The following is a 12943-nucleotide window of genomic DNA, read 5'->3' as shown; positions in this document are numbered from 1 at the left end:
TGAAACTGGTATCACAAAAAGGAACGTGGATATCATGATAAGTCTGCATTAGCTAATTATTAAGATTGCATCAATCCCAGAAAACCTTATGCCCACACATAATGTGCTTTACAACAAAACTCTCTTTTAAAGTACCAAGAATGTGCATGCTTTCTTTTTCTTCCTGAGACACAATCACAATCGTATTCATGGAAAGCTGTTTCTTTTAACTTCAGTCCCCAGGAATTTTTTTCTGCTGTTTTTTTGTCTAGTTTCTTGAGGTGAAACTTGAGAGATCGCGCAGCCTGTCTGTCAGCTGGTCTGCTCCCATCTGGCAGCTTTGGAGTCCGTTGGCTGATGTCAGCCAGGTTTGACAGCTTGGTAGAGGTCTGGAAGGTAATGAAGGTGTGTTGTTGGGAGAGAACAGGAGTCTGTAAAAGAGTCTGCCGAGCTCTCCTGAAGCGGGGGGGCTGCAGCCCTTACCAGCCATCGGGGCATCCACCGAGGAACCTCCCCGCAAACCGGGTCCGAAGGACATCCTGTTGCAGTTGTACTGCTTGATGTACAATGTGGGGTTGTTCACTTTTAGACTGTATTAGTGTAAATATGGCTTCAGTCATTTAATGATGGACTTGTAGCTCTATCAGTCAACAGCATGGGGTCATCTTGAGCTCGGGATATGCTGGGCTATTGCCCTGCTACGAGACAACTGTGATTTTTATACAGTGTAATTGTGTAGTACTGGTGACTGAAGCCACAGTGGATTCCACACATCTTGTGATTAAATGATATTTGCTTGACTTGTTCTGATTTTAGGTCTCAGCCAGTATTGTATTGAAACTCCTTGTTATTGATGTTTATGGAAAAAATTACTTTAACCCAAAGGGTAATGAAGACGTTTTATATACAGACCACCAGATTTATGTTTTTAACTGCACCTAGATATGGAATCACATTTTTAAAAAAATGTACTTTCTACAAAATGATTCAATAAGCATTGAAGAAGTTAAAAAAAAAAAAAAACCAACCCAAAAGCAACAACATAAAAAAACCCAAACAAAAACTTCTGGATAGGAAAGAGAAATTGTATGATATTTGAGCTTGTTCCAACTTTATTTTTCCTGTAGTTACAGAAAGTAACAAAGAATTTCTTGTGTAGTAGGAGTTTTGTTTGACTTCTTAAAACATGTGGTTGAGTTGAATGTTCGCCTTTTAAGAGTTACTCAAACAAAGGGAAGTACTCTTGGTCTGTGTAATTCAGTGGGACATCAGGGCAAATGTACAGTTAGTATGTTACCAAGCTACAAGAAAAAGCCAAGTTCTTTCCGTGGCACACTTTGTGCTTGTTTTTCGGTTAAATCTACTTTGAATTCTTCTGGTCATTACGCAACCCTCGTGCTTTCACTTTGCGACCCCAGCAATAGCTGGGTAGTGAACAAGATAAAATAGGAAATCTGTAACATTGTGCCTAAAATGTGAATATAAGAAGCCGCAGGCACTTTGCTGAAAAGAAAAGCCATTGAGCATGGTTGAACTGCTTTTGCAGGTGCTCAGACTATGGTTTTGAGTAGTTGAAAAACAAAATCGCTCATCTGCTCTTCAGTATAATCACTTCCCAATAGATGTTCCATTAGATATCTGCAGTTAAGTGGATTTCCAAGAGTATATTTTACAGACCGTCTCTCCATTTTGACGCAGAGGTGCTCCGCGGGCAGTTGAGGCAGTGCCTGTGTCCTTGTCCTGCTGAAGTGGTCTTTTGAAGCACTGTTTGGGAAAACCGATTGCACTTCCCGTCCTGTCCTTTTTGCTTTTCCCCTCCTACCCTCCAGATGACACACATCTTGTTCTTTCTGTTCTCTTTTCAGAGACATGTCTGACGCATGTTATGGTAATCACAACTGATTCCCATCATACCAATTTAATGGAAAACAATATGATGATTTTCTAAAGGGATAAGCTATAATAAATGCTCAGTGTCTGAATAATGCCGTACCAAACAGATTAATAAAAAGCCACTGTTTAAAGAACTTAACTGTCCACTGAAGGGCCTTAGGTGAACTTGGAAAAACACCAAACACATTTTGCATGTCTGAAATAGGGATTTTTCTAAAGCTTCCCTTGTTGATTTTATAATTGAGGTAACGGTGTTTTTCCACACTCTTCTCCCTTCTCTCTATGGAAGGATCTTCACAAAATCTTGTGGAGGACTGGGTGAGTGACGTAATGTTCGAGGGTCATCGAAAGTTGCCTTGAAATCTGGAGATACTGCTAACGTGTGATTGCCTGTAGTATGGTATTGACTGAATGCCCCAAAACTGCTCTGGTCTTTGCTCTGAAAATAAGAAAGGAATATAAGGGAAGTCAGGAAAGAAACCTGACATAGATGCTGCAGTGTAGCTATCTCTTCCGTGAAGCTGCCATGATTTGATACAGTTGCGGAATCATCTTCAGTTTGGGGCAGTTCTTCATAACCCACGTGCAACCTTGTGATGAAGAGAAATGATTAAAACTTTGCCCAAGTAAACCATTTGTCAAATTATCCCATTACAAGACGAGTATACTATCCCCTTGTGGTTAATCACGAGATGACTAGCTGAATGTAGCAATAGTAGAAGGTTAATAATAGCACTGGGCTGATGGGTTTCGTGGTGGCTGTGCCAAGAATCTTGCCTGCTTGATTAGGGGCCACGGGATCATGGGCTCTAAGTTTCCTTCCCTTGTGATTGCTGGAGCTCCACGTGGTGTATGAAACAGGGAGAGCAGCCTGGAAGCTGGCCCTAAATGCTGCTGTGTGAGCAGTTTGGGCTTTGGGGGAAGCAAGCTTTCTTAAATCATCAAAGTGTTAATTGTCAAGTAGTTTTGGCAGCCGGCCTCTTTATGTTGCTGTGTGATGAGGAGGGTGGAATGTGTGGGGACAGAGCCTTTAGTGAGTGGCTGGGGCTTGTCTCTGGGCTGAGATAGGGCTGGTGGTTCCTATGGATGCTGAAGAAGCAGCCGGTTGCAGTAGGGGTCTCCTAGCCCTGAAGGTTCTCAGAAGGGTACCCAACACCGCAGTACAGCTCTTTACAGCCTGAACCTTTAATGAAGGTGGAACTTGCAATCAAAACTTTTTGAAAGGGACTCAACCCCTGCTGAACTACATTAAATGAGTGCCTGGAAATAACTGGCATCATGCAAGCAATTGTTCTTTTATGGGATCCTCTCAAACTCTTTATGTGTGCAATAAATTATACTTGGCTGTCTCATGTCAAAATGAAACTTGAGCAGTTGATTTCTGTTAATTCTTTTCACTTGTCTCAGGTTGGCTTATTGATTCTGATCATAGTATTCCTGTTTCAGGTTGTCCTCTCCTTATCCCTTCCCTTACAAAAATGCAAAATCCTATTTATGAGTTTTTTTTTTTTATTGGCTAGTGCTTTGCAAGGCGCTTTTTTTTTTTTTTTTACTTTGAAATCTTCATTCTTTAGTAATGTTTAGTCATATTCTCAGTGTTATCACAAAAAGTGATGACTGTTGCCTTCTCAGGATTTTGTGTAGTTTGTACATGGGTGTTAGACTTTTGTAGCAGAATGTAGACTTTTTGTAAACATTTCGTATCAGTTTTCAATTATTGAGTATCTTCAGGTTTTGTAATATGGAGAGCTGGCTACGTCTGGGAAAGCAAGCACCTACATATTTTATTATTTCCCCTCGTACACCTCAAGCACGAAGAAGTCCAGACAAAAAAAGCAATAATTCTGCCCCAAACTGCTTCCCGTCTAGAGTCCTTCCATGCTTCCTAGAGAAAGCAGGTTACAAATTATATTTGAAACAAATTTTCATAGTAAGATAGACCATTAATTGGGCCACATTACTTATTACACCTTTGCTGAGCAAATAGTTACAGACCAGACAGGTAGAGAATTGAGGAAGCAGGATGAATGGTAGCCATCCAAGGGCTGTATTACTGCGATGCCAAAATCTATTTCCTCCTTAAAAATACAATTGGAAACTGCTCCGTTTCCGTGTTTATTACCTATAGCTATATTTTAATATTACAGTCTCTTAACTGAAGACCTAGTAAAGGCTACTAAAGATGTCATGGAAATGACGAAGAGGCATCTCTTAAGGCATGCCTCTAATGTTTTTCAATGGTAGATCTAAATTCAGTTGTATAATTAATGCTGTAATTATTACAATTATATATTTTATTAGCCTAGAAAATAACTTAATGTGTTGATATTTAAATAAGCACTTTTATTTGCCTGATCTTTATTCATTAATGTAGATTTTAAAATGTGATTTGCTTTTCTTTAGAATTTCTGCTGGAAAACTGAATGGGAATAGAGGGTAGCTGCACAGTCAGCTGAGGAATGTAGAGTTGGGTGATCCCATGCACCACGAGGAAGAAAATGTCACACTAAAATCCTGAACTTGGGTCTCCTGTTACTAGGATGAAGTTTCTCTTTTTCATTTTTGGTTGGTGCAAACAGATATCCGGTAATCACTGAGATACTGTGCAATATGGTAAAGCAGCACTTCATTGCTTTAAAGCCCTCTGCTTTCCTTTGCACCAGTCAGGCATGCCAGTTTATCCAGTGACTTAGCAGATGGTTTTGGAACAGGCGTGTCTGTTAGCATTTGGGGAGTGAGTTTTTCTATGGTGTATATAGCAGTCGTCCTCTCCTGGCTCTTTTTTTCCTGTACGTTTTTAATGAATAGCACAGGAGATGTTATGCTCAAGGTTGTCATTCAAGAGCAGCCTGTATTATTCTTATGACTAACTATAATGAAATCACATCTCTAGCAAGCAGGTTGATACATGCTGGTTTTAGACACTAAGCTAACAATTTTTTCATGATGGTTTTGAAAACAGTCAGAAACAACTGATGTGAAATAGATGTTTGTGCATGAAAACACTGCTGCAGAACTGGATTTTTTTTTCTTCGTGGAACCCCTTGGTAGCAGAGCCTCTCTCCTGCTCTGCCAGAATCCAACACAACTCAAAAAATGTGTTGGATACCTCATTTCTTAGAGACTTTTAAAATACTGGAGTTTTGTTGTTTACATAGTTTGTCCCTGTTACCTAGGCTATATGGGTAAATGGGAACTGCTGGTACTAGGATGGTGTTAAGAGGCTGGGGCTTATCTTGTAATGTTCTGTTTCGCAGTTCCTTAGAGCCACCTAATTGACTTCACTGGGCTTTAGATCAGAGTGCTTCAAATTAAGAACAAACCAGTTAATTGACTTGCAGAGTCAAACTTCTGAAGCAGGTTTCCCCAAGCTGCTGCTCTGTTAGTAGATGAAGGGATTTGGAGGCAAGCCCAAGTACTTCAAATATATCCCACAGTAATAAATAAACTTTGGTCACAACATTTAAAAAATGAAATAAAATGAATTCACTTGATAATTAACTGTGGCGAGCAACTTAGCAAGTGGACTATATGACTGTGAATTTTTGTGATATGTTTTATTTAACATACTCAAATCTTGTTTTTCTTCCAGGGAGAAAGACCTAAATGCAAAGTTTATTATTTCAATGGAAAAAAATAAAACAACAATCACAAACTTAAAGGTGAGTAAACACAATTTAAAAAAGGAAGTCCTAATTGAATAGCTGCCAAAATATGACTGGATAAAACAGCGGTGCTCACTGCACTGTGGAGAACAGCCCTTAGTTTTTAAAATACAGTGTTGAAGTAATGCTTCGGGGAAACAGGTTAAACTTAACTTGCCACGGTTTTCTGAAGACCACTGTATATACTGTATCTCATAGGTTTTTCAGAGCTTAATCACTTTAGTCACTACTTGGCTGGAAGATGAAGGCCAACAGTAGAAGAGAGGTACACACCTGGTAGCTATTAATCCTTTGCTTCATCTGTAGAAGAAGTTTTCTGGAATTCCCATGAAAACGAACCAAACGCAAAGTACCCATCCCTTGTTATAATATTTTGATGGTAGACTTTAACGTTTCTCTCAGCAAGAGAAATCATGCACAGCAAATAGGTTTTTGCAAGATAATTTCCAATGACAAATGTACGAAAAGAAATTTCAGTGTGTAGCTTGTTTAGACTGATTTAGATACCAGTGGATATTACTGAAATATAGCGGTAGCTGTCATGTCTTGAGCATGATGATAGATTAAGCAGCAGGTATGTAACACGATTTAAATTACAACTGTGCATTGGAATGCTTTTCACAGTTCAAAGGTCTCTCTGGATCCTATTAATTATATGTATAGGATAATCCCTTATTATAATCTGAATTTCATATACAGGACTGATTTAACTGAATGTAAGTGTTGTGACAAAAATGTACCATGGTGATAGGAGCAGTAAGCTAAAATCCAAATAATTCCTTCTGTGCTGTCTTGTAACGTGACCATCCTTCTGGCTGAAGGGTATATCTGTTGCTAATTTTTTCACTGTTGTTGGAATAACAGGCTAACCTGCTATCATAAATTCCTAAATGTGGATAGCCTTATTTTAAATTTGCATTCTGATTATTTATTGTAAAATGTTTTCAATTACTTCATCAGGATGTATTGTACCAGCTCTCTTTTTTTTTTTGCTCTTTTTTTTAAAAATAGGTACCAGAGGGTAGTACTGGAGACACAGGACGAGAAAGAACTAAGACATTTACCTACGATTTTTCCTATTTCTCAGCAGACAGTAAAAGTCCCAGCTTTGCTTGTCAAGAAATGGTAGGATTTCTGAATGTTAATAATTGATTTTTTTTTTTTCCTTTTCCTTTTCTTTGGCTTGAAAGCATCCTTTGAAACTTCTTTCCATTGAAAGTGCGTCTTGTGTAATTTAAAATTTCCCTAGGTACCTGAGAATTTGAATTTTGTTCCATTTTCTTTCTTTTTTTTTTATTTTTTTAAACTTGCCTAACATTAAGTGTTGTATTTTCTAGTACAGCAGGCTAAATGCCTTCTTTTTAGTTCTCTTGCCTGATTTGTCTTGTAAGATCAAGTTAAAAAACTTCTCTGAGCACTGCATTTGGTTTTGAAAAGCTTTTTTGAAAAAAATTGCTTTTGAGAAACAAGCATATATCTTTAATTCACTTAGCCAGAAACGTTCTTCTTATCTGGTTGAAGTGGGTTTTTTTTGTCCAAAAGTCTAGGTACACATTGAAGAAGACTCTTCTTTTTCTTCCCTTGAGTATACAGCTTAGGAAAGGACAAAACTGCCTTTCCTAAGGCACTCTCAGAACAGAAAATCAAAATCAGAGGCTATGGGCATTATTGAGATGAACAGATAGGCCTTCCCTGACCTCTCATTTCATATGAACATTGAACCTTTTTGCTATTTCACATTCCCAAATAAATGTATTAAGTAAAATTCAAGTGTTTTGTGATTTCTATCTTCTCTTTCGGTTTTGTGGAACTTGGGATGCTGTGAGATCAAAGTGATAGTATTTCTTTCCTCTTAAAGTAATGCAAGGGTTTGCTGAACGTGCTGTAAGCCAGTTTGATACATAACTTCTTGGTATGTACTTCTTCTATTCTTCAATAGCCCAAAGTCAGGGCTATTGGCACGGCTAATCCTCAAAAGCCTCAGAATTAAAACTAGTAATAAGAGACAATAAGTTGAAGCCAGTTTCAAATATTTATGAACAGGACAAGCTTTGCCATTTTATATAATGACTATAATCGTTTGATAGGGAATTTGTACTTGAAATTTCTATTTAACCATCAGTGTAAGCGGTAGGTTCTCTTTTTTTTTCTGAAAGCTTCTTTATTTCACTGAATTATTAGTGTTTAATCCAAGCATTTGGTCATTTATATTCTTAAAATTTCTCAGTTTTGATGTCTTGATGATGTTCTTTTAAGTAACACAGGTTTTGCTACATTTGCTGAAATATCAAGAGGTATACATATATATTTATATATACATATATATTTATTTGGGCATTGTTTTAGAAATACCCTAGTTACTTTAGCATTGTGGCATAGTAAAGAAGTAGAGTATCTGGGTGCAACGCTTGGAACCCTAATTTTTAGAGATTGTTTTTAAGCAGGTTGTTCAGTCTGTATCACTTTACTAGAACTTTAGTGAATGCTTTAAGTTGAACATGCAGAGAGTTATTTATTTTAATTAAAGCAGCTTTGATCATGTATTTTTCTGCTTCGATTTTAACTGAAACTTGAGAATTTTATTTTATTTTGAGCAACCTGGTCTAGTGGGAGGTGTCCCTGCCTATGGCAGGGGGTTGGAACTATATGATCTTTAAGGTCCCTTCCAACCCAAACCATTCTGTGATTCTGTGATTTTTGGTTGTGGTTCTGCAGTTGCAACAAATGATTGCTTTAAGTTTTCTTTTACAATTCAATTAGTGTGTCAGTAATATTATTTAGTTTCTTGAAAATGCATGTAGTTCTCAGTGGTAACTGATTACCGTATCCTCAGCTCTTCCTGATATAGATGAGTGTATCTCCGTAAAACAGTGTTAATGATGTATCAATGCATATTTGGAAAAGTCTGAAAAATGTACTGTAGAAGTAGTTATAGAAATTCTACTTAAGCACTGATTGTGGCTTAGGTTTATGGGTATTTAATTCTTGGATCCTTTAGGTAGCTGTTTCTTTACCTGACCTTAGAGACTCCTGGAAAGCTGTGTTAGACAAGACCTCATTAGAAGAATCCTGGGAAGAGAGTCCATTGTGGTGTTAGGCTGTTGCTGTTACAATGCAAGTTTTTTCCAGAAACTGAATGTGCTGTGAAATAATGAAGTTAATTCTTGTTAAAATAGCCATTTGCAAAGGAAACTTGAATTAATGTAAATGGATATCCAAGTTGTATCCTGTGTTGATGTCCAGTTTCCACATATAAGTGATAAATTAAGTTTTCCTTGTTTTAAGTTTTTCCTTGTTGGTGCTATTTCACCTCTGTTACAGAGCAGGTCAGGTTGGGGCAAGATCAGCATGACTTGCCCGTGTCTGAAGCTTATAGAAAAAAATAAATGCCCATATAGGGATCACTGCAGCAGCCTTGAGCAATGATTTTTTTTTTTTTCTTTTTAAAGCTGTGAGCTTTATGGTTCATAGTAATAGGATGCTAACAATAAATCCTAAACAAGGCTTAGCTGTCCGTGTTCAATATTCTGCTCTTACGGTGTGTCCCATGACCCCAGACTGCTTTCTTCATCCTTACCGTGACTTCTCTCGCTCAGCCACAAAAATATTGTTGTCCCTCGGTCAAGTGTTGTTTTAATTACAGTGTGTGCAGCACACTGGAAACAAAAGAAGTTTTCCAACCATGGGAATGCAATTTCTAAACAAATGCTGTGCAAGCTATTGTTTTGCTTGTGTTATTCATTTCATATTTAATTGGAAGACTTTGTAGTTAAGCTCTTATCAAGTTGCTGCAGAATTTCCAGTTTACTGCACTAGTGGAATAGAAGAAGGGCACCTTTGGTTCACATTCATCTTGCCATGGAATAAAATTCATCTTGATTGTTGGTAATGTGGTTGCCTAGTGTGCTTTGTTCATGATTGTTATATTTTTCCTTTTGAAAGGCAGAAAAATAATAAATGGAAGTCTGTCTAATACTACATGCCCCATTAACATGCCTTGTAGATGCAAAATATGCTTTAGTATTCAAAAATTAGAGTGGGAGTGGCAATTTACCATCAAGCTACTTAGTCTGTATTCATGGAAGAGAAACCAATAGAATTCTGATGAGTTTACTGCCCTTTTGTGATAAACCAGTGTCCCAGTCATTTGCTTCTGTCAGAGTCCCATTCTAACGATGTCTTTTCTTCTACCTGTGTGTTAAGCCTCTGTGTTCAGACAACACTGACTGTAACTGCCCTATGTACTACCTCAAATCACTTTGCAAGGTATACACAAGTTTTTAAAAGGGAAAATGCAGTCCAAACAGTAGTGCATAAAGACTTGGTCCAAATGGTGAGGTCAAAACTTGAACATAGGAAAGGGGAAAGGGGGGGGGGAAAAAATAGAGGAGCAGTTACTCAGGAGGGAGAATTCCACTAAGATGCTCCTTTTCCAATGACAAGTGAAAGGGAAATTGTGCTTTGGCTGATGTTTATACTTTTCTTCTTTGAGAAGCATAACAGGTTACAGCAGTGTAATGTAACTCCTTTGCTCAAGGGAAGGTCAAGTTAAGTATTCCTAAGGCATGCTTGCAACTGAACATTAATGATTAAAGAAATTACCCAACACTCCTCCAGGGGAGGAGTAGTGCAATTATACCCTGTGTGTGCCATTCGCTATTAATAATGAATTGTACACCGTGATCAGTTTAAACCACATGTACTGTGGACTAGTAGTCAAATTAGGTGAAGCATCTGAGATTTTTGAAAATCACGTCTGGATTGGGAGACCCAGATTAATATTTCCATTGAGAGAAACGCTGCACCAAGTGTTACTCCTTGCCCAGTGGGGGTATAGGTAGAAATGAGGGGTAATGATAACAAAAGGTCAGGAATCTGGGACGGATACTGGAGCCAGTATTGCAGAGGAAGGCAGTGAAGGCATCTTGAGAGAGCTGAAGTTATTAGATGAGAACAGATTCCAAGTTACAGGGTGTGGAGGAGGAATCGTTACTAGTTTGTAGGTGTTGAGGGCAAAAGAGAAGGGGCTAGCTGTGGAAAGAGGATCACTTACCATTACTTTTTAGGCTGCCAAACATGGAAACATATTTTCTATACGGTATGTAAAAGCCAATAATGGAGGAAATACAGAGAAAATAAAGGGCTGTTTTCTTATACTTGGTTAAAGCAAAAAACCAAACCCAACCGAACAAAACCCTCCAAAAACACAAACCAAGAAACCAACAAGATCACTGAAACGTTTCCCTTTGAGAAGTGGCTGTATGTTTGCAGAACATGGTGAGTTGGCAAAGGTACAGAAAGTGAGTAGATATTAACAATAAGGAAAAGTGAAGGAGGTATGTGAGATCAGCTGAAAGAAATCGGAACTATAGAAGAATGGAGCGGTTTGGTTTTTTTATGCTTCTGCATGTCAAGTAGATCTCTGACAGAAAAAGAAGTAGAAAATATACCATTGCAGTGCTGTAAACTAAATACAGTAGTAAAATTTAGTATTTAATTTGAAGTACTATTTTCCTATAGTAGATATCATTGGTCGATGCCTAGCTTATACTTTGGTAACTTATTGTTTAATATTTGCCATGCTGGACTGATGACAGCTTTTTTTCCCCAAGCTTCTGTTGTTTTAAAAAACTTCCTTTGGTTTTAGGTTTTCAAAAATCTTGGTACAGACGTGCTCAAATCTGCTTTTGAAGGTTATAACGCTTGTGTTTTTGCATATGGACAGACTGGATCTGGGAAGTCCTACACCATGATGGGAAATGCGGTATGTTGCTTTTTACAAATGTGCATTTTTATTCTGTAGGAATGCATTGAAATTATGCTATTGCAACTGCATGTTTTTATGGAATTTCAAATCTCAAATTTCAAACTGATTTTTTTATGCCCAACTTGAGACAAAAAAGAAGATACTGATTTTGAGAATGTGAATGATCAGCTTGTTCTGAAGAGATCTGTTTTCTAGGCCTCTTTTGAAGGGTCAGAAGATTAATATAGGTCCTTGCCCCTGTTTAGAGAAGGCTATCAAGTGAGGAGTAGAAACTGGGGATGAGAGTCTCTAAACATGAGTTTCAGCAAGCTGTTATGAGATGATGCAGTAACTTGGATTTTAAGGATTATGTCCTGTTGAGCACTGCTGTGAAGACTGTGGCAGAGGACAGTATGGTAAGAGGGGTGTTTGGCAGTTTGTGAGTGAAGGACTTTGCGTTTTTTTCCATGACTGCCCAAGGACAGAAAGAACCCACGAAACTGTTGGGAGTGGAACAGTTTAAAAGCACTGACTGATGAAGCCTGTTTGCCAGGCAACCTCTACAGATTTCATTTTCCTTTAATCCTTGGGGGGGGGGGAAATACAGCATGTCTTCTCCCAGCAGAATTGAACAGGGGAATATTGCGAACTTGTCCTTCCTCAGATAGATCACTCTTTTGAAATACGGTAAGATTGGCTGCTTTGTACCTCCCTTAGCTTAAGAGAGTAAATTAGCTGTAAATCTTTTTCTTTCAGTTGTCACAGAATAAGTAGGTTTATATTTAACTTCAGTGTGGTAAGCAGAATAGACTTTTGTAACCAGAAAAGATCTTAAGACCTAGATGTGGATTTCTGTTTCAGAAATTTATAAAAGTGACATTTTTATGAGACTGCCTCGCTATATGTAATGACCGTAATCATCAAGACATTTTGCAAATGAATAGGTGCTGAAGTTTGTTTGACACTATTCAATAATAAAGGTCTAATCTTCTTGCCATGATACATAAATACTTTAATCTGGCTTTGTACAGAGCGTGTATAAAATATACTCAGCCGCCAAGTTAAATGCTTGAAAATTGATGGCCCTGTCAGAGAGACTACGGTGCTATAAGAAAACCTGAATTGGAAGTAAATTTTCTTTTTTCCTTACTTCTTAAAAAATATGAATTCTATTCTCATTTTGCTTTCAATATCTGCTGCTCTTGGCTCTGGAAGGCTTCTTCTGCAATACTGTGTACAGCAAGGATTTCAAGAAGTGTGTGGACCGGTTAGAATCAGTTTTGAGCAGAGATACTGAAATGATTGGAGATCTATAAAATATGATCTATCAGGAAAGTCAGATATGTGTATGCAGAGAAAGGAAGACTCTAGAGGAACAAAAGTCTTCCAAGACATGAAAGGCTGCTGCAGAAAGGAAGGGAATAATTTGTTCCCTATGTCCAAGGTAGATGGGTAAGAAACAGTACATTTAAATTGCAATAAGGAGCTTTCTGGTTAGATAGCGCAGAAGGAAGACAGGCTTTTAATGAGATAATTCAGTTCTGAAGTGAACTACCTATTTTGGTTCTACAGATTTCCATGACTGGAAACTCTGTAACCCAGAAAAAAACCTGTCAGAGATGTAGCTGATCCTGCCCTGGAGCTGTAGGGAGTGAAAAAG

General features: G+C 38.0%; 1 protein-coding gene across 1 annotated transcript in view; it reads left to right on the top strand.

Moving 5' to 3' along the window:
* KIF16B (kinesin family member 16B) overlaps positions 1-12943 on the top strand; it is a 139578-nt gene that overhangs the window by 9865 nt on the left and 116770 nt on the right. Inside the window, exons 2-4 of the mRNA XM_074150465.1 lie at positions 5465-5534; positions 6549-6662; positions 11185-11301. Of these exons, the coding sequence (XP_074006566.1) occupies positions 5465-5534; positions 6549-6662; positions 11185-11301 (301 nt within the window). The remainder of the gene's footprint in view (positions 1-5464; positions 5535-6548; positions 6663-11184; positions 11302-12943) is intronic.

This window comes from Numenius arquata, chromosome 7 (genome assembly GCF_964106895.1).
Source record: "Numenius arquata chromosome 7, bNumArq3.hap1.1, whole genome shotgun sequence".
Lineage (NCBI taxonomy): Eukaryota > Metazoa > Chordata > Aves > Charadriiformes > Scolopacidae > Numenius > Numenius arquata.
The sequence above is the reverse complement of the archived record's forward strand: the minus strand, read 5'-3'. Positions and strand labels throughout refer to the sequence as shown.